General features: G+C 41.2%; 4 protein-coding genes across 6 annotated transcripts; 2 read left to right on the top strand and 2 right to left on the bottom strand.

The window, feature by feature from the left end:
* Window positions 1–435: 435 nt before the first annotated feature.
* Window positions 436–5472, top strand: LOC141804719 (uncharacterized). The gene is made up of 7 exons (XM_074689326.1): window positions 436–850; window positions 970–1152; window positions 1239–1360; window positions 1444–1609; window positions 1785–1900; window positions 1983–5307; window positions 5377–5472. The coding sequence occupies exons 1-7, from the start codon at window positions 562–564 to the stop codon at window positions 5418–5420; spliced, it is 4245 nt and encodes a 1414-aa protein (XP_074545427.1). The 5' UTR covers window positions 436–561; the 3' UTR covers window positions 5421–5472.
* A 1128-nt stretch (window positions 5473–6600) lies between these two features.
* On the bottom strand, window positions 6601–11220 carry LOC141804486 (alpha-2-HS-glycoprotein-like). Of its 3 annotated transcripts, none has more exons than XM_074688934.1 (8): window positions 11106–11220; window positions 8668–8867; window positions 8152–8262; window positions 7988–8069; window positions 7737–7891; window positions 7542–7637; window positions 7342–7413; window positions 6601–7231 (listed from the first exon to the last, which is right to left on the bottom strand). In XM_074688934.1, the coding sequence occupies exons 1-8, from the start codon at window positions 11218–11220 to the stop codon at window positions 6737–6739; spliced, it is 1326 nt and encodes a 441-aa protein (XP_074545035.1). In that variant the 3' UTR covers window positions 6601–6736. The 3 variants fall into 3 exon arrangements, with proteins under 3 accessions (XP_074545035.1, XP_074545036.1, XP_074545038.1); XM_074688935.1 differs by lacking the exon at window positions 11106–11220 and adding an exon at window positions 8968–10447; XM_074688937.1 differs by lacking the exon at window positions 11106–11220 and adding an exon at window positions 8961–10447.
* On the top strand, window positions 11219–17772 carry LOC141804485 (sentrin-specific protease 5-like). The gene is made up of 10 exons (XM_074688933.1): window positions 11219–11417; window positions 12229–13365; window positions 13465–13570; window positions 14596–14743; window positions 14830–14877; window positions 15014–15091; window positions 15238–15375; window positions 15928–16011; window positions 16118–16168; window positions 16270–17772. Exons 2-10 carry the CDS (start codon window positions 12555–12557, stop codon window positions 16384–16386), a joined length of 1581 nt encoding a protein of 526 aa, XP_074545034.1. The 5' UTR covers window positions 11219–11417; window positions 12229–12554; the 3' UTR covers window positions 16387–17772.
* A 398-nt stretch (window positions 17773–18170) lies between these two features.
* LOC141804484 (protein crumbs homolog 1-like) lies at window positions 18171–26570 on the bottom strand. Its single transcript, XM_074688932.1, has 8 exons — window positions 26522–26570; window positions 25176–26144; window positions 22854–23404; window positions 22586–22751; window positions 20109–21018; window positions 19955–19996; window positions 19671–19793; window positions 18171–18423 (listed from the first exon to the last, which is right to left on the bottom strand). Exons 1-8 carry the CDS (start codon window positions 26568–26570, stop codon window positions 18171–18173), a joined length of 3063 nt encoding a protein of 1020 aa, XP_074545033.1.
* Between the last annotated feature and the right edge of the window lie 235 nt (window positions 26571–26805).

Genomic DNA, 26805 nt, shown 5'->3' on the forward strand with positions numbered 1-26805 from the left:
TACAATTGATGGAAATGTGCATTCTGCCAGCTATTGCAGCATTTGCAGCTCAAGTCTATGTGGAAACCATGTCTTACATCTCTCTTTGTAGCACTACACGACATGTGCCAGTGGGAGCAAAGGCTGGTAGACCAAGACCCAAATGATGCATGTAAACAACATATCCCAAAATCACCCAAAGATGATTTAGCATTTAATGTCTGAAATAACACTGTTAACAAAATTAAATTATCAAGCTTTTTTTTTATCACAAAGGATCAGGAAAAAATATTCTTGTTGCATTCAGAGAACACATATAAGAGATACTGATAAAATCACAATCGAAACATGTGACTGGAGGCCTAACAAGTGACAAAGAACCCTAGTAAGTCAAACTGGCAGTCGCTGCCTCAAAATGATGCTCCACCCCTAATTGCATAAATGGCAACACTTGCTGTGACCAGGTGTTGATGAGCTGTAATCAAACTAAGCGTAGGGTTCAGTCCTTGTGGAGCATTTTTGGTGTTTTGCAGGTCACTGCTAAAGCATTCAGCTTGTGCAGTCCTTCTTTTTGTTCTTTTAATGGCGTGTGAAGAGCCTGCGATACTGTACTTGCGTACAAACATTGTAATATGTGTAGGACTGTTTCTAGTCTCAACTTCTTTTTGTCATGGCAGAGGACTGACAAAGTTAAAAGCATTGGATAAATCGATGGGAAATCATACACTTGCCCATATTCAAATGAGAAGTCCTGAGCTGCACCATGGAAGACTCTTGATAGGTAAAAATAAGAGCCAAGTTGTTGGAGTTGGTGAAACTGAGCCCATGAAGAATTTACCAGGAGTTGACAAGGATTACCTGGCAGACATGGGTATGTAAAGCTGAAATTTGTTTTCACCAGAAAAATGTGTAGATATGACTATTTGAGCTTAACTATATCTGTGTGGGGACAGTTTGCTTCGTTGAACATATATTAAACTATCTTTGAAGGTTGGGAGGGGTCCACTCAGCATAAAGGACAGATTAATAGCTTTTCAGAGCAGAAGCAAGACAACTCAGCCGTGGAACAACTCCTTAAAATGGAACCAAAGGTTGAATGTACCAAAGACTCCATGAAGCTTCAGGTTCAAGATGCCGCTTCTTATCCTGGATCTTTGTTGTTTGTGGACAGGGGTAAGCTCCCAGTATAACACAATAACTGACCTAAGCTTAGTAGCTTTGTGCATGAAGAAAACTCAAGTTTGTCTCATTCACTTCAGGAAGTCGCCTGTCTCCTCTGCCCCTAAACAAGCTACCGCAGAGCTGTGGCTACTCCATCCAGTCAACAAGGAAAGACTTGGTTTTAGTGGCCCCTTACGATGGCTGCTTTGTCTCCCTTCAGGTGAGATCCTCTGTTCTGACAGGAATGTGTGTTTGAGAAAAACAAACACAAACATCTTTTGTAAACATTTCTCTTGATTCCAGGAGGACACTTATGTCCTGCCATTGCGCTGGTGGGGTTTACCAGTGAGGATGTCGTGCCCTTTGATGAGGCAGTCTTCACCTAACCCTCCACTGGTTACCTGCCATGCCGAGGGCATGATAGTGAAAACAGAATGGACCATGTCTACTGACAAAATAAAAGTGAAGTGTAAGAAATGTTCCTGTTCAGAAACAAACGTTATCAAAGCAATGACACACTGTGCATTTTACAGTCTTGTAAGTTTAAATACCCATGTAACACTTGTTTAACTGTCTTATGTAAGAGTAATGCCATTGAGTATTCAGCACATATTTTAATACGCTCCTTTTGTGTTTCCTTACAGTATCTGGTGACTGGAAGCCCCTTATGACTGCCTCATCAACCTGTCGCTTTGGTGTTGTCGCACATCCTGAAGGCGTGGTCATCTCTGTTCACTTTGCACCCTGCCTACAGGAAGTGGTATGGAACAACTTGCTCAAACTCTGAATTTCCTTCTCTTACAAGAAAAAAAGATCATAACTCCCGATATACTGTGCTCTAGGATGGAATGTACACACTGGAGCTGGCTGGAGATGGAGAAATAAAAATTTCCTGCCCGTCATTGCCACCGGCTGGGACTGAACAAACAAAATATTCAGTGAAGGATCCGCAACAAAAAGTGCCAAGCAAAGGGATGCATCCTCCAGCCCAGTCAAAGGAAAATCAAGCCCCACAAATCATTGATCAACATTCTTACTTTCCCTCATACCCCAATTACGTCATACCTGGTAAACCAGATTCTAAACCTGCAGAAAAGCCTGTTTCTCCTCCTGAAACAGGGAAAAATGTTGGAAAACCTCAGCAGCCAGTTGACCCCTCTGTAAAACAGCCAGTGGCCCCCAAAGGCCAAGATCAGCAGCTGTTCTACCAGTATCCCTACTATCCCCTGCCTCCACCTGCTCAGCATCCAGTTGATCCCCCTGTCAAACAGCCAGCGGCCCCCAAAGGCCAAGATCAGCAGCTGTTCTACCAGTATCCCTACTATCCCCTGCCTCCACCTGCTCAGCATCCAGTTGATCCCCCTGTCAAACAGCCAGTGGCCCCCAAAGGCCAAGATCAGCAGCTGTCCTACCAGTATCCCTACTATCCCCTGCCTCCACCTGCTCAGCATCCAGTTGACCCCCCTGTCAAACAGCCAGTGGCCCCCAAAGGCCAAGATCAGCAGCTGTCCTACCAGTATCCCTACTATCCCCTGCCTCCACCTGCTCAGCATCCAGTTGATCCCCCTGTCAAACAGCCAGCGGCCCCCAAAGGCCAAGATCAGCAGCTGTCCTACCAGTATCCCTACTATCCCCTGCCTCCACCTGCTCAGCATCCAGTTGACCCCCCTGTCAAACAGCCAGTGGCCCCCAAAGGCCAAGATCAGCAGCTGTCCTACCAGTATCCCTACTATCCCCTGCCTCCACCTGCTCAGCATCCAGTTGACCCCCCTGTCAAACAGCCAGTGGCTCCCAAAGGCCAAGATCAGCAGCTGTCCTACCAGTATCCCTACTATCCCCTGCCCCCACCTGCTTCAAAACCCTCACAGCCTCAAGCCCCTAAGGGCCAAATTCAACAATCATTTGTCTCCCAGCAAGAACCTGAAAAGCCAGCTGCAGCTCAAAAACCATCAAAACCTGCTGCCCCAAAGGGTCAGGTAAATCAGCCATATCCTTTCTATCTCTACCCATTCTATTCTCAATCAGAGTCTGAAAACAAAGCAGTCTCCTACAATTTCCCCTCTTACCCTGTGACAGCAACCGAAAAACATCCTACCAGTGCTGCAAAGCCACAACAGCCAGAGACCCCTCAGGGCCAAGGGCACCAGCAATTCTACCTTTATCCATACCATTTCCACCCTGGGCAAGATTCTAAAAATCCTGCTGCTGTGAAGCCCCAACAAGCCCCGCAGCCTGAAGCCCCTAAAGGCCAAGTGCAGTGGCCATTTTTCCCTAAACAAGACCATGAAGAACCACCAGCTAAAAAGCCAGCTACTGTTCAAAAACCTTCACAGCCTGAAGCCCCACAAAGCCAGGTGCACCAACAGTTGCATGACCACCAACTGGCTGCTGAAAAACCTGCACAGCCTCAAGTGCATCAAAGTCCAGTTTACCCATCATTCTACCACCCCTACTTTTTCCACCAGCCTCAAACTAAAAATCCACCAGCTGAAAAGCCTGCAGGTGCTGCAGAAACTTCACAGCCATCTAAGCCTGCACTCACTCAGAGCCATGAAAACCAGTTTGCAGTTTATCAGTATCCACTTTACCCTAAGCCAGACTTTGGGAAACAACCAGCTACAGGACCGAAAGAACCCCTGCACCAGAAAGAGCCTCAGAAGCCTGAAGGGCCCCATTTACCTCAATACAAGCCATTCTACCCCTACCACTATCCCTATGGATACCCCTACAGTTACCCTTTCTACTCCCAACCAGGGCCCTCAGATCAGCTAACTGCTGTCTCAAAGCCTTCCTCTTCTAAGAGTGAACATCCAAAGCCTGGTGCGGGTACAGATGACAACATCTCAACTGTCAAAAATCCTCAGCAGCCACAGTACCCTGAGTATGTAACATTACCCCCTGATACTTCCATAAAGGACCATCATCAGGCCAGCTCCTTGCCCAGCACTCCTGACAATCAAAAGCCAAGTAAAGGAGGCACAGACCCACAAACCCCACTTCATAAGCCACCTGTGTATTGTCCCCAATACTGTCCATCTGGGTTGTCTAGCTGCTGTGTTCAAATTGCTTTTCATCAACACCTCCACCATATCTTACCTGCAAAAGAGACTCCTCAGTTCTATTCAGGTCTGCCATTTCTCCCCTCAGTGTTTTACTCTGGGTCTGACCAAGGCTTGGTTTCAGCTCCCTTTCCTCAGAAGTCAACTGACACATCACCTGAAGCTCCTCCATCTTCCACATCTGTTTCATCTCAGTCCCTATCTGTGAAGGGGAATCATCAGTTTCATCAGCCACCAGATGCCTTGAAAGGAAGTGACCCTAGCAAGCCAACAACTCAAAAACAGATTTACATTGTACCTCATCCAGTGCACCCTTATCCAGCATATCTACCACAGCATGAGGGTCTGAAGTTTCCACAAAGCCAACTACCAGCTCATTACATTGTACCCTCTCAATCACAGGCTCTGGGTAAGGGTCAAGTCAATCAGGTCTTTCAACACCCAGTGACCAGTGCTGAAATAGTATCCAAGGAACAAAGGCCATCTGACATCAAATCCAGTGACTCCGGAGCAAAACTCCCTCAAGTTATAGGTGATCCTAACCGTAATAAGCTCCTTCGATACCTTTTACAAAATTCTCAAGGATTTACTGATCACAGCCATTCCTTGCCACCACAACCTTCAGTCAGAACCCTACAAGAACCCAATCATCAGCCAGCGAATAATGCTAATCCTGAACCCCAGAGTTTTGTGCTTCTCCCGCACGGCCCACCAGGCAGGGAGTCTAATGGCTTCAACAGATCTCCTCTGCCTTCCACAGACCTCATTCATGATGCACACCATCAAAGTTATAAACCGCAGCATCCCCAAAACCCACAACAACCTGAATGGCTTGGAGAAGGAATGTCCAATCCGTCACCTGAAAATATGAACGACATGACGAGAAATGGTGATGAATCAGGCTCCTTGTGGCACATCTCTGCCCCAACTGGCCCTCATTTTGTGCCTTTACCTCAGGATCCCTCGTCCGGTACAGATGATTTGAAGCCTCAGTTCCCTGACTTCTCGAAACCAATGGCCCCTGATAGCTCAGGTCAAAATGTTCCTCCTTTTGTTCACCCAGAAGCATTTCAGCAGTGGAGTCCTGCTGCTGATGAACCACAAAATGGTATGTAGTCATAACTTTTAAATGTTTCTCATACCATACAAACATTTAACTAATGTTTGCTTCTTGCAGGATTTTACCAACCCAGTGAAGAAGATGGCGGAACACAGAGATAAGGGGTCTTCAGTGTGATTAAAAATATTGAAATTGAGCATTGCTTTTTGCCTTTTATTGCTTTAAGTATCTCCTTCAAACAGATTTTGGATCTTTTTCGCGCCTGAGGTTGCATTTTGGTGGTATGAATGGGCAAGCACAATATTGTTTTGATCTATCCTGTCTGGACCGAAGTGTCAAGGATGAAGAACTTTTTTAACCTCAGGTTGACCTGTTTCAAAGTTGACGGGTATAAACTTGGTACTGGCTTTACGCTGTGTAGAATCAAAGGGGCAATGCCCTTGTCGGACTTATTTGTCTTGCTTGTTTTGCATTCCCATGAACTGCTACTTCCTGAACATTGACCCATTAAAGTAAATACCACTCAGAATTACCCATTCATTAAAACTGGTCTTGATAAGAAAGAGACAGATTTAGGAAGTTACTTTGTTAAGATTATATTTGATGTGAAGAAACAAGTTTTAATGTCAAGTTTAATCTGAATTATCTGTTTAAATTAATTGTTGGGTGTTGTACATGGCGGTTTCACAGGGACACTCTTCTTTTGAGTTCATGGGAAATCTATTAGTGGAAATCTCAATGAGTTCACAAGAATGTCCTTGGTGTGAGTCAACACAATTGGGAAAAAAAAGCACTGTTTTGCAATTCCTCTGATATGGCATGTGTGAGTGAATGGAATTGGCTCTAGTGTTTTTGTGTGTACAGGCTATCAGTTTACGCTCATCACTGTTGAAAAATAACTAAGGTAACTCTGTCCCTCAGACTTGTGTGAATTAAGTGAAGCAGAAGTTTTGCAGAACATTTAAAGCAGGGATCTCAAACTCGTGCCATGGAGGGCCAAGATGCTGCAGGTTTTCTTTCCAACCAAAAACTCCACCAGCTGATTTCACTGATTAGCCCCTGCTCTCTACTTAAAGGAGAGGTAATCAGTGAAATCAACTGGTGGAGTTTTTGGTTGGAAAGAAAACCTGCAGCCTCTTGGCCCTCCATGGCATGAGTTTGAGATCCCTGCTTTAAAGGATAAAACACGACATAAAAAACATCCAAAGTGGAATCTTAAGATTTATTTAACAGCACCAACATGATTGTTTTTCTAATACTTTATTTTTTATAAATGTAACTTTTTTGCAATGCAGTTTGCTGACATATGATGCAGTTTTAAGTTTTAGATAAGTGATTTTGTTTTAGGAGTCTTACAGTGGTTACATCTTCCTATTACAGGACACGCTCATGTTACCGTTTCAGTCACAAGTTAAACCTGTACTGTACCAGAGTAGGTCTAAGATGCAGTAACAAAATGTGTGTAGGACATGACCACTTAAAAGAGCCTGACCCTCCCTGGGCATATTGGTTTGAGAACAATTTGATCAACTGGAGATGCAGCAGCAGATGCAGCAACAAGATCTCTCTTAAACATAGGAGGGTGCTCCTTGCTTCGGGGATCATCTGAGGCAGAGGAGCTGTCATCAGTTGCAAGAGGAGCAGCAACTGGAGGATGAGCATCATCTGGAAGAGGAGCAGTGGCATTTTGAAGAGGAGCAGCGGCATCTGGAGGAGAAGCATCTGGAAGATGTAAATCAGCATCTGGGGCAGGAAGGGCAGGGGTGCCAGCAGCTGCAGGGTCTACAGGTACAACTTCTTCTGAGTCTTCTTCTGATTCATCTGACAGATAGGTGTTCCGTTCAGGGTTGTGGATAGTTGGCAGTTTGTGGAATCCTAGACTTGTCTGACTGCCATTGCGCGGCTGTCTGGGTTCATGGACCACTGGTAGCACAGCTGGATGTGCAGTTGCCGTGTTGTTGCCACTAGTCATCTAGAAGGGTTTACAAAGTAATGCATAGTTAAAAAAAAACTCCAGTAATGTATTTAAGTAAATGACGTATTTTAAAGCAAAATTTCATTGTTTTTAATGGATCATTTTACCTGAAAAGCAAACATCCTACAGTCGACTGTGTGGTCAGCAGGTACACCCTTGGCATAACAGATACCACGTGTCTTGTTGAGGAAAAAAAAATACAGTTTTAAAGAAAGCCCAACAGTTGGGAGTATGAGAATCTCTTTGTAATTTAATTTTCCTTTTTTTTTTTTTTTTTTTGCTCAAACCTAATACTTAGTATACTTACAGCCATAGCACCTTGCAAGGGTAGGCAGAGACCATCAGTACAATTGGCCTCAACTATAACATATTCTGCCAAAAAGATTGCCCCACCAGACACCACCTGAAACAAGGGTTGTGATTGGTAGATGTTCTCATACACAAGTTGTATTGTGTTTGTGCACAAAAACTTTAAGATAATCAAACTATACTCAAAATCAACCTGTGTTGACATCCGCCCAATCTCGTGAAGAACGTATGTTGCGTTTACAGTGATATTGTTAACAGTGACCAAAGAGGCATGGACAAAGTCCACTGCATCAGTCTGATTGAGGGGAAGGAGGGTCGGACAGCCCACACACAAGTCCTCTGTTGATCCTATATTTCACAAAAGACAGACACATGCAAGTATGCTCATGTATGGTGGGAGAGCAGGTGTGTGTTTTTGACAGGTGTCAAATGAGAAAGTTTTACCTTCTGTTTTACATTTGAATGCTGTTACAGCCAGAGCTCCCCCAACCTTCTTCAGGACCACATCACAGTCTCCTTCTATTGCCTGAGGAGACACAAAGTTACAGTTCAAGTGTAAGAACAGCCTCTAAGGTTGGCCAAAAGAGCCTTATGTTGTAACATCTTACCGTCAGCACTTTGGGTCTGACTGTGCAGTTGGCAAGAGGTGTAGGATCCAGTACATGGCACTCTGTCTCCAGCAGCTCAATTTCCAGGACATATGTGCTCTCTCCCATGGGCTAAGAAAAAAGTAAGTATCCCCTTTGTTTTTTTTTGTTTTGTTTTTTTACATCAGATGTGCAAAGTTCTGCTCTAAGCTGTATCATTTAGAATACACAAACCAAAAACAAGTTAATAAATCCTCATAAATGTGAAATTTTAACATATTTTCAAGCATGGCTGATTGATTTCTGTTCTGTTCTTCTTCACTCTCTCTTTTTTTTTTAATTTAAAACAGCCAATTTTATCACATCTCACATTTTTATACTTTAAATTCTATGGTTGTGTTTTGCAAACAATGATTTTCTTATATTTTGCTTCCCAAGTTACCAGCTCAAAAATGAAAAACAAGGAACAAAAAGGGGTAACTTCCACCACAAATGTCTAATCCTGGATCTACGCAGACCCCAGACCAGCTGACTTACTGTGGTATAGACTTTGATGTCCTCAATCCTGTTCAGATCGTATTTGTAGCCGCGATTGTGCTGGGCATTGATGTAGTCCCGAGCCACCAGAGCAGCCTCCTCTGCCTCAGGGGAATCGCACTCGGGTTGCAGAACATTGACCTGAGCCCACGCACCCACCAGCAGAACCAGTACCACAGAGAAGCCCAGGAGATTCATGTCTGCAAGAAATGCACATGCAAGAAGAACCAGAGCTGGTAAAGGTATGAAGGAGAGGACGTGCTCCAGCAGTATGAGGTGTATATAAATGGTACCTCAAACATGAAAACGGAGCCAAGTCAAACACCATGATCGTCCCCACTGACTCCTGTGTCACGCGTAGGTTGTTCTCTGTTGCCAAAGCAAATGTATGCAGACAAAGGCCACCATGGAGAGAACTTTCTGGATTAAAGTACTGGTGGTTCACAGTAGTGACTCAGGCTGAAGCATGTCAACTGTCTGTGTTTTATCAAGTGAAATAGATAAATCTGAAACTAGACACTTCACTGAAAGTGTTAAACTTTGTGTATAAACATGTCTAAAAGCTGTCTCGCTCCACATGCGAGCAGAACTCCAGTGCTAGCAAGGATTCACAACTTGCTCAATGAGACTTTGTGGAAAGAGAATGTTTACAAACAGGGGGGCATAGTTAGAACTGGGACATTGCTGCAGCTGCTCATATATTTACTTATTGTTAGACTTTCAGCACATTACGCAAATGTTGCTCCAGGTCAACAGCTCCCTGAGGAGACAACACTGAAATATATTGTATGTGTTTCTGTTTCCTTAATTTCAAAGAATGATCTTTTCTCTGTTTTTTTTTCTTCTTCTGGTAATTAATGTGTCTATACATCCACAGATGACTTCAAACAATTTCATGGTGTGTGGAAAATTGTCTGAACGCATTTCTCCCTTTTCTCCTGTGAGCCATATTTGCAAGTGAACATAAAAAAAAATGACACTTGATGTTTCTGCATCTGTGCTACAGTATGTTTTGCATTATGCATATGCAGATACTAAACCTATTAGGTCCATTTTGGATTGTATGACAGACCTAAGTATACATTCAATTTTAGGTTTATGAACTGATTCTTCCATGTGACACTTAGTGATACAGTCATATTCCTACAGTTGCAATATTACAACAAAAACATATAAACAGGCCTAAATAAGTGTTGCTTTGTATCCTGGATTTCCCGATACATTTTTTTTTCATTTCATTAAAATAAGTTGTATCTCCAGATAATTAAAGACAAATTTTATTTTTTATTGTATTCCAGGATAATGGCATGAGACATTTGATATACAAGATTAAATAAACAATACAGACAAACTATTATAGAAAAATCCTGTACTTTTTTGCTATTGTCAACTATCTGTCTTGCTATGCTGTAAAATATTTTGGATACATTTTGATACTTGAGCAACTACAGAGGTGAAAAGTCCTCTTGCTCATGCACCATGAAGATTATATTATTGTTTATTTAGTTGTTGTTGTTATTTTTCTCTATTTATTTTTTAAATTTAACTAAACTTGATTTTTGTTTCAAAAGGTTAAAAGTGTCCTCTTAAGAAGGTTGACTTTGAAAGCTTTTGTTGTGTTGTGGGAGCCAACCTGAGTAAAGGTGGGACTGATCTCAAAGCTCCTGCTTGTTTGGACAAAATACATACAAACAAATACATAAATAAAAAAACAGGAGAAAACTACAGCTGGCTGTGTAACTTGTGTTTTAAATGTGTAAAAATAAATGTTTCCTGTGTTTCCTTGAAGACACAGACACACATTATATATATATATATATATATATATATATATATATATATATATATATATATATATATATAAATTTTAATTATTATAATTTTAATTATTATAATTATAATTATTATTATTTTTATTATTGTTATTATTATTATTTGTTGTTGTTGTTGTTGGCTGCCTCACAACGTTTATTTTTTTTAAAAGGACAAAATCCTGGATCCCAAGGTCACAAAAGAATGAGTAATAGAATAAGAGGACAAAACGAAAATGACTACTCATTATGGATTAATGGAGCAGTAAACGAATAACACAGGTTCATGTAAGTGCGTAGCTTATAGTTAAGTTCAAAAGTAAGACACATTAATTTTGACGAACAGAAGAGCATCTTGTCGTTCCCCTTTAGATCGTCCAACTTCAGTGTCCGTCAATACAACAAAATAAATCCAAGACATGGTTTTCTTCAAGAAGAAGCCCCAAATGTTGCTGCTTATCTATTGCCGGCTGGCGTAATGTTAGGGACTGCCGAAAACTGGATTTGCCGGTGTCGTCCATGGATTCTGAAAAATTGCTTTTCAGCGATTCTAGTGTCGATAATCTCATTTTAAATCACGAGTTGTGAATTGGATAGTATACAAGAGTGAGACCGTTTCTGTTTCACCTTTAGTCCCCTCTAGAGGGTCGTTTAACAAAGAGACGCGCTGAATTTGTCCGGAATCAACAAGTATTTCATGGTTCACTCTGATTGGTCTGCGCTTTAGCGACGCCATCAACATGCGCCTCTTTACGTGCAGAGTATTTGGTTGTGTGTTTAGATGCTCGGTTGAGAGTCAAACGGGCTGAATATCGTGGCTTAAACCAAAAAGTAAGATATACAATGGGAGAAAGGGAATGATAACACAGTACTTTGACATTTTTCTATCCATTTATTAATCCCACTGCGGAGTTCCATTGAGAAAACAACACAGAAACGGTAAGTCTATCTCCTCTCCATTTGTTACCCACAGTTGGTGACTGTAAAACACGCTATGGTCGCTCTGTCTCCAGAACTGTCTGCTTGGAAACACGTGCCAGGAATATAACCCGTAAAAATGCAGGAACTTTAAGCTGTATGTGATCTAAAGCCCGGAGAAAACCAAACATTCATATCAAACCTTACCCGTGTATTACACTGGCTCACTGGTTCTGTGGTCTCTAAACTGCAGGGAAAAGCTTTTATCAGATGTATGATTTACACATCTGAGAGTGGTTAACTTCTACTCAAACACGAGTGAAAATGGTTGTCACAGAGTTCGATTGGTTTATACTAACGTTGGTTAATGAGGTTATGAGATGATCCACTCATCCAGCAATTATTACCTTCGATTTTTAACATTTATCTCTCAAAAACTGAAAGGAAAATTAAATGAGACTAAAGGTTCATATTTTTCTCCACTGTGGCTTTTTCAGTGTTATACTTATAACGAAACACTTTGATAACAGGTTCCTAATCTAACTAGCCAGAGTCTTTACCTATTTTATCACCTGATGATGGAATGTATACCCAGTAACCTTCAATACGGAGTTATTTATTTATTTTTTAAAACAAAGCTTGAAGAGAACAGTAGAAGAAACTTGCTCCTCCAGAAACATCTACACACTTAAGCTAGTCCTCCTTTTTCATCCACAAGGTAGACGAGTCATCCATCCAAATTTTGTGTGAAAAAATATGTGTTGCTTTTAAACTGTTTGAATCAAAATGTTAACCATACATGTGATAACACATCAATTCTGTTTTGCTGCAGATGTTTGGACTATTCAGTACTCCACAGAAGAAACCACCAGAGGTGGAGTAAAACAAGACTGAGAAGCTGAGAAAGCTATAAAATCATGTCATAGTGCAGACGTTATATCCATCAGCATCAGATACTGTGACTCGACTAACTTGGGGTGCAGCTTCCGATCTGAGGTAACAGATTCATAGTCCGGAGAAGGTGGGCTATGACCTGAAAAGTGAGTCTTTTCATGTTTTCTGAAGAAAACTAACTAAAATCCAGATTCAGTATGAGTGCAGAGTGAATGCCTCATTTGGACCTGCATTTTCAGCAGCTGCAAGAAAACCCTCAAACCCATGCCCCCATGTGACCCTACATCCATCAGTCAAATCAGACGCTCCCACATGCATCGGACAAAGAGCGACCAGGGCCGAGCAAAACGCCTCGAAAAAAAGAAGCGATTAATGTCTTCCATTAAGGGGGTTTCTCACCTCTCCAGGCGAGCTAAAAGGCGCTTGTACTTTAAATTACAACTCTGGATGTGGAGGAGGTGGAAAGTTAAGTGCAATTCGCGGGTCCATAGAACAAAAAAACAAGCTTGTGCAAGCCCTGGCTCCTGCCGCAGTGTAAAGACACAATCATTGAAAAGCAAAATAAAAGCTCTAGCATTTCACACACCACATATGAATAATGCAGAGGTTGGAACCTCGAGTCGTGTGTGTGGTAACGGAGAGTCGGAGGAGCCACTCAGAGAAAAGAATTTTCTGCTCAGCCAGTCTGAATCCATCAGTCCAACAGAGACACCCCCTCTCCTGAGCTCCTCACAGAACCTGCTGATGGACACTAATGCTTCCTCAGGTAACGTCGGTGAAACTGTGCCTCCTCAAAAAGAAGACACTTTGTTAGAGCCGATTAAAAGGACTGATTCTTTAGAAGAGCCCCATGCTGTCAAACCTCTTTCACCCTCAACAACAAATTTAAAAGACATAAAAACAGTGGTGTCACCTCGGAGGTCTGAAATCGACAGCCCATTAGGACAGATGACACCTGTTACTCCATGTCAGGATCGGACCACAAACACCAAAGCAAACGAGAAGATTACCTCCAGAAAGAGAACGTCCTCTCAAGCTGATGTCAGCCCTAAAATTCTGACCAAAGAAATCCATGGTAGATGTTTTTATCTGACAATTTTCCTCTTATTTTTGTCTCCTAGTGATCTGTTTTGTCCGTACCACTAGAGATTAACAGTGTTCAATGTTTTTCCAGGATTTCTTGATGACTTCTACAGCATGTATGGCAGTTTTATCCCACTGCAAACGAAAGAAGTATTGACTCATCTGAGGCAGAGGCACAGCACTGACTTCACTGACAGGTATATCTTTTTTTGTCAACCATTATAAAAGATGTTTGCTCTGTTTGTTTGATGAAGACTTAGTGACACAAAAAGTGGAGGTTTTAGTTTAGTGTGTAGTGGTACTGTAATTGTACCATATGTTTGGTACCCAACTGCATCCTTGTGACTGTGATGGAGTGGAAGAGTGGGTGATTTTCCATGGAGAGATCAGTAGCCATTAACACAGATGAACACAGCATTGCAAGTTTATATATTGAGAAATAAATATGTTAGATTAAAAAAACTTTGAGGTTTTGTTATTAAAAAAATTATTCATTACCACATAAACAAAAACAAAAACAAAAGTACTGAAAATTGGTACTGTTGGGGACCGATACTAAATGTCAGTACCATATCATAACCTCCACCAAGGAGGTTATGTTTTTGGGAGTTTGTCTGTTTGTTTGTTTATTTGTTTTTTTGTTTGTTTGTAACTCAAAAATTGACCAACAGATCTTGATGAAATTTTCAGGAACTGTTCAAAATGAGATAAGGAAGAGGTGATTGAATTTTGGGGGTGATTCAGATTACCGTCTGGATCCAGGACTTTTTTCCCTAAAGGATTCTTTATCATTGTGAGATAGGGCCGTTTTCACCATATGTGTATATATCTCCACCATAAATGGTCAGATTGCTTTGCAAAACAACACAAGACAAGGTCACCATAATTTCTGACAGATGTAAAAGTTTGTTCCAGATCCTAGAAATATTCTGGATACTAAGATCTGGAATATGAAACATGTACTGGGTCATCATCATTTTCAACACTGCCAGGTAACAAATTATCATACAAACCTGCAACTAACACCAAATTGTAGCAGACAGTCTGCTCAAGGGGAGTATAACATTAAAGTAGGACCAAAGTGTTGGTGACAATCACAGTATCCTTGGTGGAGGTCTGTGCTGTCGGAGGTCTCAATGTGAAAGGTCCCCCTAAGTGTGTGTGTGTGTGTGATGCTTTTATCAGGACCAATCACTGGGATTTCGTTTTTCTTTCTGTGCAGGAGAGATTTTATATTCTCAGAGGTGGCCAAATATAGATCTGCAGTACTTCGGAAACCTGCTCCCTCCTTTAGGGTGGTCTACAAAAAACACTCACTGACCCTGGATGACTTGTCCACACTGGCAGATCAAAACTGGCTTAATGACCAGGTTAACTTCCACCTTTCACTTAAATGATATTGTTTCAGTATTCTTGAGTAGAAAAATAATCTCACATATTTTTGTTTCATTTGAAGGTGATGAACATGTACGGTGAACTGATTATGGAATCTGCCCATCACAAGGTATAAATGCTGTTGGGCTCAGGTTTATATTAATTTACAGGTTGTTCATCACGATCCGACATGATAAAAACACACACACAACTGTAATTTCTTTTTTGATGTTTTTTTTTTATAAGTTTATTTTCTTCTCTCTTAGGTGCATTTCCTCAACAGCTTCTTCCACAGGCAGCTCATGACAAAAGGATATGATGGTGTAAAGAGATGGACGAAGCAGGTCAGGTCCACAACATGATATATGATCACTTCTACCACTAATAGTTTTTTTAACAGAGATTCTTATTTCATGTGCAGATTAAAACGTAGAATTAAACTCCAAGTCAGAGCAGAGTTTTGGGCTTCAACCTCATCATTCTTGCACAGGTGGATTTGTTTTCGAAGAATTTGCTTTTGGTGCCAATCCACCTGGAAGTACACTGGTGCTTGGTGACAGCTGACCTTGTCCGAAAGAAGATCTGCATGTATGACTCCACAGGGCATGCACTTCAGAAGATTGCAAGGGTAAAAGCAGATTTGAATATCATTCCAGCATTGTCCTCATTTGTTCTGAGGAATCCCTCACACTTGGACTATTTATGTTTAGTTAATTCTTGGGTGTGATCTCACAGCTCAAAATGCTCTGTCAGGTTTTTGGTGTGTGTTTTTGGTTATTTACAATTAAGAGCAGAAGGAGTGTTACTGTGTTTTGATGAAAACATGTACAAGGACGTTTCCTACAAGACAAATACAATGTGCTGACTTTATAAGACAGATCATAAATAAACTCTGCTCAGCACAACTGATGTTATTAGACTATTAAAACTAAATTGCAGGAACTGTACCGTGGTCATAGCATATGTGTCTGCACACTGTCTCATCCCGATGTGAAAAGAACTTTTTTTTTTCCAGGGTGTCCTTAGCTTAAAGTGTCGATGTGTGCTTTTACACTCATTGCATCCTACTCCTACTTTTTACAATAGCAAGAAATGTTGAGCAGTACCATGCATGTATTGAAGGGACTTTAATTCCACATGAAGCTCATTAAAACCATGTTTTTCTTTATGCTTTGATCAGAACATCCTGAAATACTTAATGACAGAAGCAAAGGAGAGAAAACAAACAGCGTTTGAAAAAGGCTGGGCGGTGTCTTCTGATGAGGTACTTTCTACAAATGTATTTCTATGATGACCTGTTATTGATGGACAACAAGAGCACCTGACACACTCACTGACTGTCTCTCGACTCCCCCTGCTGTCCTTTCCAGAAAGTTCCGCTACAGTCCAATGAGAACGACTGTGGAGTTTTTGTCTTGGAGGTACCATCATGCTTTTGTATTTTCACACAGTTATTCTCAGATCTGGGGATTTGAATTGCTTTGTCATACATTTTCACACTGTACTTTTTTCTCCTTTTCAGTATTCCAGATGTCTTGCCCTGGACAAAGCTGTGCAGTTTTCTCAGAAGGACATACCAAAAATTCGCAAAAGGATCTACAAAGAGCTCTGTGAATGTAAGCTGCACGAACAAGGCTGACAAATAACGCACAAAGCTGTGTGTTAGTATGAACTGCTGACATGTGCTGCTCTGGTCCAGGAAGGAGACCGCTAGTTGGTGCAAGCAGCTCTACTGTACTGTGAAATGCACTGTGGGTGACACTGAAGGACCTTGTTAGGAGTATGTCAGTCTTTATCAGGTGCACTGACTCTTCACAGTCCTTGTATAAGAGTTATATTAAAACAGCTTTGTTGACTGGAGTCCGCATGTGTACAGGGCCGTGAATGTAGCTCCTGTCACATATGATCTGAGCTCATACTGTGTGTGTTGAAGTTTTTCCATTTTCTCTTTACTTTATTAGCACATGTGAAGCTCACTTTTGCGTCATTCAGATAAGTTCATCAGATGACTGAATGGACCCTGTGTGATCATTGTAAGGAAGATGGGTTATTTAAGGTTGGAAAGTTTGCAAATTACAGAAATCAGAATGAAAATCGAGTAAACTTCACAAATGATTTAAGAATTTATTCATTAAATAGCTGTACTGATCAGGTTCAAAATAAGATGTATGAAGAGCAGACTTTATCTTTTTATATTTGTTACAAACATATTTCCAATTACACAGCTTCCTAAACACATATTTATAAATACCCAAGATATAACTTTATATAATTATATAATACTGAATCCCTGAACAGTTACAAAACATTCACTGATTAGAACGCAGTGCTCTGGAGAAAAAGTGGAAACATAAGGCACAAAGGCTCTCCGCTGAGCTCATTTCAGTACAAGAACCAGGTAGAAACAAATTTCATGTAATGCTATGATGCAGTTTTCACTGTTTCACAAGTTTGTTCACAACAGACACATTTCTGACCTTGTCAGAACACTGAGTACAATAAAATATGTTTGTGTTTCTTTATTAAAACTAGCCCCTGTTTCTTTAGATCTAGTGAAGGAATTCAATAAAATGTTTATTGAATTGAACTCCATTTTCTGATCGTCCGAGTTTTGAAACACAGTCGTTTGGCTCTGAATGAAGCTAGAGCTCTGTTCTTGTAATTGAGGTGCTATTTAATTTCTAGTAGATACATACCTGTAAGATCCACCTCAATGACCAGAGGCCTCCAACTCAGACCATAAATCTACTGAAGGTACAGTCTGTCGTGTTAAGTCAACATTAGCAGAAATTTGCTGTGACAAATTTCTTTTTCTGTAGAATAAAGTTATATATGAGTCAAAGTAAGGGCTACATGCCGTTTTTGTTTTTAAAAGATGAAAAAGAGTGGTTGTGTGCAAAAGAATTTGAGTTAAATTAAAAAGTTAAGCAGCAGCTTCTCGTCCTCAAAGGCCACCATTGCTTGTGGAACATATCAGGTGAGCTAGCATTTTAGTCTATAGTCTGTCTGCTAGATATCCCCATTTTACACAATGTACCTTAATGTGTTTCCTCCTAATGTCAGGGAAAATCATTAAAGTGATTCATACCAATCGAAAGACAAAACAGTGGAGTAGATGGAGTGTCTCTCTCGTCCCTATAAAGCAGGGATCTCCAACTCCTACCCAGCTGATTTCACTGATTAGTCCCTGCTCCCCGTTTGAAGGTGAGGTAATCAGTGAAATCAGCTGGTGGAGTTTTTGGTCGGAAAGAAAACCTGCAGCCTCCCGGCCCTCCAGGGTAGGAGTTGGAGATCCCTGCTATAATATAAAGTCCATGCATTCATTTTTCAGAAGTGGCCGCGTTTGACCTTCAGGTGCCAAGTTTAGCCTTACAGTTTGTATCGGATGTAACATATGAACGGTCTATTCATCGTAGGAGAGGTCTATTCGTTCTCATGGAATGCCCATTCAATTTCTGGCTCATCGTCCAGGCGTATCACAAGGTAGGACACCAGCTGGAAGAGGTTCTGCCACAGGCCCAAGAAGAGGTATAAATAGAAATCACTGACGTCTATTTGGCAGTGGACCCCTGAGTAATTCATCTCACACACACACTCAAAACTGTTGACGTAGTTTATACAGAAGCCTCCGTGCATACACGGCGCCGAGGCGCATTCGTCCACATCACGCTCACACCTGGAAGGTAAAGGACAGATTGTAAAACTAAAAGAAAAAAGTTTTGAAATCATTTTTCCATCACTAAGATGTACTTTGGTTAAACTACAAGGGTGAATGATGATTATGATTACTCCGGGACACCTGTTAACGGTGTTTTATTGCACACTTATCAACTCAAAGTTTCAGCTCAAAACTTTAACTTCAGTAGCACATTTTTGGCCAGAAGGGGGCAGTGGAGTCCTCCTCACTTTCAGAAACAACAGGGCACTGAGAGATGCTTTCAGCCACCTCATGAATTTTAGCCCAATATTCAGTCTGTTCTGTCAACTACACACTGCAAAAACTGAAATCTAAGCAATTTAAACCATCTCATTTTTATGAAGTAATTTATTATTACACGTATGAGCTAAATGCACATGTCAAGTTCACAAAATGTCTCATTTCAATATATTAAAACAAAAAAAATTGCTTCCACATTGCTTGTAAAAAGTAAAAAGTAAAAAGTAAAATAAAAACTGGCAATGAGGTATGAAAAAAATGTACTTGTTAAGTTTCCTTTACTGAGAATGGATGAATTCAAGAAACTTGACAACCTTAAACTCACCTCTTTGGGAGATTTTCTGTTATAAATTATTGAGCTGTTCAGGTATGATTTTTTTGTCTTTCCAATAAAACTTTTTATAAATTTGAATTAAGAGATTTTTTCTGGAATTGTCAGGTGAGTGTGGCTTATATAAAGTCTAATGAGACTCTTTTCAATTAAAAATAATACACAAACACTTAGATTTCAGTTTATGAAGTGCAGCTAAAATATTCTCTTTAACTGCTTAAAGATTTCTGTCATTAATAGCTAGTTCATTATTTCTTCTTTTGACAGCTTCCTAATATGCATTTCATAAACAACATTGAAGACTAAAAATGTACAAACTAAAGGACAATAAAATGTAGGCTTTCTTTAGTTTGCCAAAGCAAAACTTTTTAAATCTGAAACTTGATACAAGGACTATCTAAGAATATTGACCATAGCGGCTCCTATCTATTCTCATTTTGGTAAGTTTTCCTTAAAAAAAACAACTGAGATATTTCTTACTTTTAAAAATAACAAATTGTTCCAAATTTTAAAATTGTCTTCAGACAATTTATGAATCCTGTATTTCTTATAACCCCAAGTGGGGCTCTTTGGGGCTGATCCCCTTTGCCAATAAACATCAGGTTCATGACCTGCGGAAAGCAAGGAGTAATAAGTATCGTGAAGTGTTTCTTACCACAGTCCAGTGAAACCAGGCAGGCAGTAACAGGTGTCGTCTGTGTCTGAGCAGTTCCCACCATTATAGCAGCTGTAGGCCCATCTTGTTCCTGCGCATGTTGATGTAGGCAGCTGAGGAAGTCTGACCACCCAGAAAAACACAGACCATGTTCAGGCAGGGTCAGAAAACACTATTTTAACCGTATTCAGCTGTGTAGGTTTTGATGAGTGATAAACGTTCACACCTTTTTTCACCTGTTGGAATAATTGATTTGTATAGAGACAGATTAAAAAAGTACTCACGGGCTCGCCTCGATGTACCAGGGAATGTCAGGAATTTTCTCCCTGTGGAAGACACCAGTTTGCAGATCAGTACAATTCAGGGCCTCCTACTCTCCAGATGTTTTTGATGCTGCTGGTTTATTGTTAAAAAGATGTTAATTTACTAAGAACTCACTCGCAGTATTGGCCGGTCATATTCTGAGGACAGAGACATGCGTAGCTTGTTAGTCCTTTGATGCATGTGGCTCCTTCACTGCAACTGCTGTCTTCACACATATCAACCTCCGTTTCACACAGGTCACCGCTGTACCCCAGCTCACACACACACTTGAATCCACCTTGTAGGCTGGTGCAGTTGCCGTTGACACATGGGCTGGAGATGCAGGCATCTGTTGGGTCTTGACACAACGGTCCTGTCCACTCTGAAGGACACTTGCAGTGATGAAGGTCAAATATGTCTTCACACACACCCTCGTTGGTACAAGGGTTTGGGAGACACACATTGGATCCCCAGCAGCCATGATGTGGGGCGGCGTTTGCGTTGACCCTCACAAACTGATCCTCTTGAGGTCTGGGTAGGTTCAGCTCTGTGTCCGAGTGAAAGGGAAGAGGAAGACCCCCAATCTCAACTGTGCCCAGACATCCAGACATGCTGAGTCCAGCATCCAAGCCGAGTCCTCCCAGAAAGATGTTTGCCCCTCGCTTCAGAAAGTCCAGGTTCCCTGCAGCTGTTTCAGACACACTGAGCTCTTCCTTGTCTCCATCTATAACCATGACCCACCTGGAGGCTGAGGTTAACGGTTTCTCCATGCTGAGCTCCACAGTGTGCCACTCTCCATCATTGATGGGGCCTTGGCTTTGAATTGTGGTCTTGCTAGACTTGTCAGCCTGGAGCTCCATGACCACATTAGAGTCTTGGAGGGATATGGTGAGGTAGTCTGAGTCTTTTTGCGCGTGCAGCAAGGTGGCAGCGTTCTGTCTTGTCCGAAAACTGAGAGAGACGCTCCTGAGACTTTGCTTGATCCTCCCATTGCTTCGGTATTGCAAAACGCTGCTTCCTGTCCGGAAAGTCACATTGGACAAACCTGGAGGAGAGACAAGAAAGATCTTGGATGAACTCAAACTTCGAGTTACTTTTTACAGTTTCATTTTGTGTTTAATCTACACTAGTACCAAAGTGTAGTACCCATTATAGTAACAGCACCTGTCTGTGTCAATGAGATCAGCAACATCAAGTGCACAACACTTAATCTTTAGGTCAGACAGTTTCATTCATATTAAGACTTTATAAACTCAAAAAGTAAAAAAACACCACAAAAACTGAAATAGAGACTGCTTTTGACATATTCTTGAGTGAAATTGTCCTAATAAGAGACACAGTCTCTTGTCTCATCCAAAAAACTTCAAGGTATCAAATGTCAAATATCACACATGGACTAATTCTAACGGGCACTGATGGGAAGTTTATTTTTTTTAAGAGAGCTGGTTCATTTAGCCCAGCTCCCAACGAAGAGCTGGCTGTTGTGGCTCCCAAACAGCTCTTAATTTGGTGTTAGTATCATATTTTAGCCAAATCTGGCAAATATGATTGATCTGTGTATTGATAAACTACTCAGTGTTTTTATCAGAAGCCTCATAATTGCCTTATTTTGTCCATTTGTCATGTTGGCAGACGTTCTTACCTTTGTTTAATACTTGAATCAAACTTTTTTGCCCAAAAACAAATGGAAAATAAAGATGCTGATCTTGATGCTGCTTTGTTTGTAGGTGTCACCCATATTTACATGTTTTGCGAAGCTACACGCTCTGCTCTCCTCTTGATTAGAGATTAGAAACAAGTAAACAAACTACAAATAAAAGAATATATATATATATATATATATATATATATATATATATATATATATATATATATATATATATATATATATATATATTTATGTATATATATATGAGTCTGAATATAAGAATTTAAATCTTAGCAAGTGTTTAATAATTTGAACTGCCTGTTTAGTGGAATTTAGATTGAAATTTCCAAACAACCTCCAGCATGCGTTATCATAAATTTTACTTAATTCTTAATATAAAATGGCTGATTATGACACTTTGTATTCACTAACCAAGCTTATATCAACTCAAAACCAGACAAGAAAATGAAAAACGCAAACAATAAAAATGACCATAACTTGTCCAACTGAACATGTTTTTTTTTTTTTTTTCCAGGAAGACTTGTCGTCTTGAACTTCTGCAGGCATGTGGCGGTGGACTTAATCTGACCTGGGCTTAGCATGTCTTAGAGGAATCCCATGTAAGATCCCTGCTTTAACTCTGTTCCCTCCTGTAATCAGCCAACCTGTAATTAATCAGTGCCTCAGCAGAGTGTCCTAAAGGGACTCCCCACCACTGAGAGTTCCCTTAAGTAGATACAAACCCTCAGCAGAAATAAGACACTACATAAGAAGGCCAGCATATTTACTGTGAAGTCTTTTTCTTGCAGTGCTTTGAGTTTTGGATAGGAACAACAATGATGGCTGTAATGACATTACAATAACACATTTTTAAGAGGTCTGAGACGCCTGAATCACACAGTCAAGTACTTTTAGGTTAATGTTCTTTCTTGGCTTCGAATAGTGATCATCTCAGGACACTCACACTCAAAGCCCTGGGATCGAGGTCGACAAACAGCAGCTGCTGGACAGGGCGACAGTTCACACCATTTCACCTCCTGGCAGCGTCGCCCTGCAGTGTTTGGGGGGCAGTTACAGATGAAATCGTCCCACATGGAGTAGCATACTCCTCCGTTTAGACAAGGGTTAATCTGTGGAAGAGAAAAAGTTGTCAGTTTTACAATGTTTTTAGTGCAGCTGGAAAATGTCACTTAAGACAAATCCCTGGTCAGGACGGCACTGATGTCACTCACAGCACAGGCGTTATCACTGCTGCACCCTTGGGCAACATTGATGAGTTGCTCCAGGCTGTAAGATTCCACAAAAGATGCAATTGGGTAAAACTGCAGTCGTTTGCTGTTTACTCTCAGGTCCTGGACACATCCTTTGAAGTAGCCACCAAACGAGGCAGAGGCCCTGGAGTCGGGCAGCCCCCCAACGAAAACCAGATCCCCATGATGAGCATGGACAGGCCGTATGGGCATGGAGCCCTGGATCTGGGCAGACTGGAACAGGATGGCCTCCTTGTTTTCCAGCTTCACAGTCACTAGATGAAAATGGCCATCATTGACCGAAGCCCGGCCGGTAAAGGTCTCAAAGTTGTTGACTTGAACTTGGACCTTGCCATCTTGCAGCCACAGACGGAGGTACTGGCTGGTGGTGTTAGACATGATGAGGAGCATGCCACTGGTCTGTCTGGTGCGAATAAACATGGAAACAGTCACAGAGTCACCCGGGACATCGTCTAATGAGAAGAGGGCGTAACTCTCCTGGTCTTTGTTTCCAAATCTTGCAGTGACGTACTCTGTGTGGACACCAGGAGGGGAAAAAAAATTAACAGACCACCAAAAATGAAGCCAAAATAATAAGACCTTCTCTTCTGACTGACTGCAGCATTAGTCATACAGCCTGCCTCCTCCATGTAACAGTACAAAGGCCATACCTTTGAATCACGATACACCTGAACCAAATGACTTCAATACATGATTTTTTTTAATGTTGATTTTTTTCACGAGCTCTTATTTTCTTCCGCAAAATTTGAAGATAATGATTGAGTTGTTTACAAATTTAGTAAACAACTGTTAGTAAGAGCAGCCCTCGCGGCGTACACGAAGAGTAAAGATCTTTCATAGCTGTTGGTGTTTAGATTAAGGCAAACAAGATGCTGTCAGACTGTAAAGTGCAGTCTTTTGATAGTAAGTTTAATGTGTATTATGTTTGGCAGGCTCCAAAAAATGTCACCAACATTAAGTGTTCTTGAAACAGGTGCTATTTTAGCACCACTTTTTGTGAAATGATGTGTATTCATGCGCGGTCAGTGGTCATGATAGTCAAATGTAGTTAAAACATAAACACAACCTTGATACATAAATTCATTAGTAATATACTGTCATGAAAATAAGGGAAATGTGCATATTACGTATCATTAGCCTCATTTTAAAAATTTCAGAAAAGAAGAAAAAAAAACACGGTCTTATGTATTTTTTTTATTTATCACTCTTAATAATCTGATTTCTATGCCAGTTTTATTTTGATTGTTTATATATTTGGTTTATTTTATTATAATTTTTTTTAGGCAACTATGCTACGAGGCTAACAATATCTTCAGAGTTAGCAGAGGAGAGTGCCACAATGCATGCTTCTGCCCTTATACCTTAAAACTATAGCTAGCACAAGGTTAGCTTAGCATAACAAAAAGAAGCTATTTTTGGCTCTGTACAGGAGGAAAAAAAATTAAGCAGCCAACATTTTTACAGGCGGTAATAAACAGTTCGATATTTTTAGTTTTTCCAAATAACATCTAGACCCCTGGTGGACCATCAAACATGACAATGACACAACCCCATCAATGTTCGTGTATAAGACTAGAAGGTGCTGACGGGTGTATTTTTTTAAATTTGAAGGTAAACAGACATGTTTCCCTGTCAAGTTAGGCTAAGCTATGCACTACGCAATAGGAGTCACCAGTCCTGACAAAGCAGCATGTCCTGACTGTCAGGTGGCGTTATGCACTGTGTTGTGTGTTCACTCTCAAAGAGAAGGCAGTTTAGGGCACCTGCGGTCCAAGGAACTCTGCTTAGCGTGACTCCTGATTTTTCAAAGTAAAGGAGCTTCAGCTGAGCTACTAAAACACACGTTTTTCTAATCCTCAGCCCAGGTGTTGCTGGATGCCTCCTAATTATATAACTGCGCTATTTCCACCAGCTCTGTAAGCTTCTTTCATGTCTACTGACTAACTTTAACGTCCTGCAGGGAGGCTCTCTCTTTTTGGATTCCATGATTGAAGTGACAAGGGTTGATCTTGACTTGACTTTTGTGTTTTTTTTTGCTGTGATTTTGTTATTAGTTGTGTAATTTAAATGGTGCATTTATAGAAGATACAAAAGCCAGCCAACAATCTTGAGGTATTGTTAAGGAAAAAGTCACCCTTTGAAAATTATTCATCACACAGTCACAGTGACTAAATCCTAACTATACAAGTAATTTTGGTTGTTGTGGGATCAGGGTTTTCACCAGGTGAAAGAAGCAATAACATGCAGTGGTGTTTAGGTGTGAATATAAGTGTGTTTCCTTACCTTCACCACAGTTTTGTCCCTCATATGGCCTCTGGCACTCACACGTGTAGCTCCTCCAGCCCTGGCTCACACAGCGCCCTCGATTCTGACACGGACTTTCATCGCACTTGTCTTTGTCGCTGCAGCCCACAGTGATATTTGCCTGGGCATCTGACTCTTCAGGTGGAACCACGGGCAAAACCAGATGTGAACCTACAAACACATCCCTAAAGCAACCTAGAAAAGCAGGAGGGTTTTCTTCTTCATCCTCTGCACTGCTCAAACCCCAATTCCTCCCAACTACACCTATGAAGAGGCCTTGACGAACCGTTCCTGGATCAGGGAGGGCTGAGGCTTGCTCTAGCAGCGGGACATCAGTGCTGAATTCTCTGGTGCAGCTCCCTTCTGTGCAGAGCAGTTTGATGAGGCTGACCTCGCCACCCAGAGATGCTTCTACTGTGTGCCACTTGCTGTCTGACAAGTTCTCTGGCAGCTCCTGAACCAGGATGCTGGGGCCTTGACCTCTGAGGCTGCGGAGGCTCAGACGTCCATCTTTTAACTCGATTCTGAGGAGCAGGTCATCCACTCTGTGCTGCCAAAGTGTGCCAACTGATCTTGCTGTCCTGAAGCTGAATGTCACATTTAGAGGAGCCTCTGGGTCCAGAAGCTGAGTTTCTATGTACATGTAGCCTCTGGACTCAAATGAGAAAGTGGTGGCGGTCTGGCAACGAGAGCCTGTAAAGCCAGCAAGGCAGAAGCACGTGTAATTGTGCTGATTGTTGACAAGTAAGGGAGAACATATTCCTCCGTTTTCACACTGGTTGTTGTCGCAGCCTGAGAGTGCAATTGTGCAGTTCTCTCCTCCGTACAAACGACCATTTAGGCTCTGTTTGGAGCAAAGGCATTGGAAACCTCCATCGTGACTCTCACACACACCACCATTTTGGCAGGGCTGCTGTTCACATCCTGTTAAAGTCTTTGAGAGTGCACCTGGTGAGACAAATTAAAACCAACACTTCTTAAAACAATCCAAAACAACAAAGACAAATTTATACTTCTCTGGAGTACAACACAAGGTCAATAACATGTGAGATGATACAAAACAAAAAATAGAAAACTATAGAAGATGACTTATTTTAAAGTTTGGCTGAATCTAAAGTGGCCAGAATTCAAGGCAGCAATACTAACACATTCAGACCATTTCATGATACATTGATTGTAAAAATAATGTGGCAATTATGAGGCTTAAAAGACACAATCTGAAAGTAAATATGTGTTACAGTGGTGTACAAAGTAGTGAAATAGGCAAAACAGTTCCAGCTAGCAGAGATACGACCCAAATAAAAAATAATGCAACATAAAATTACCTGCACAGAGCCACCATAGCACCCAAACGCGCAAGCTGAATTTCAACATTGTCCTTGACAAGTTTTCCAAATATTGAGATGTTTGGCAGTATCTTCATGTAAAGTCAAAGGCAGATGGGAAATCGATGCGTGTGCAGCTCCATCTTAGGCTCTTCTCCACTGTGCATGCATGCCTTAACTGAACTTCTTCAAGCACTGCAAGAGAGATAGGAGGGATTAAGCTAATGCACTTACAATGTCTTACACATTAAATGTGTTCGGGAAGGGAGAGTTCATCCAGTAGG

The sequence above is a fragment of the Halichoeres trimaculatus genome, unplaced genomic scaffold (assembly GCF_033239565.1).
Source record: "Halichoeres trimaculatus isolate MK-OKI-2021-1 unplaced genomic scaffold, fHalTri1.1 fHalTri1_scaffold_15, whole genome shotgun sequence".
Lineage (NCBI taxonomy): Eukaryota > Metazoa > Chordata > Actinopteri > Labriformes > Labridae > Halichoeres > Halichoeres trimaculatus.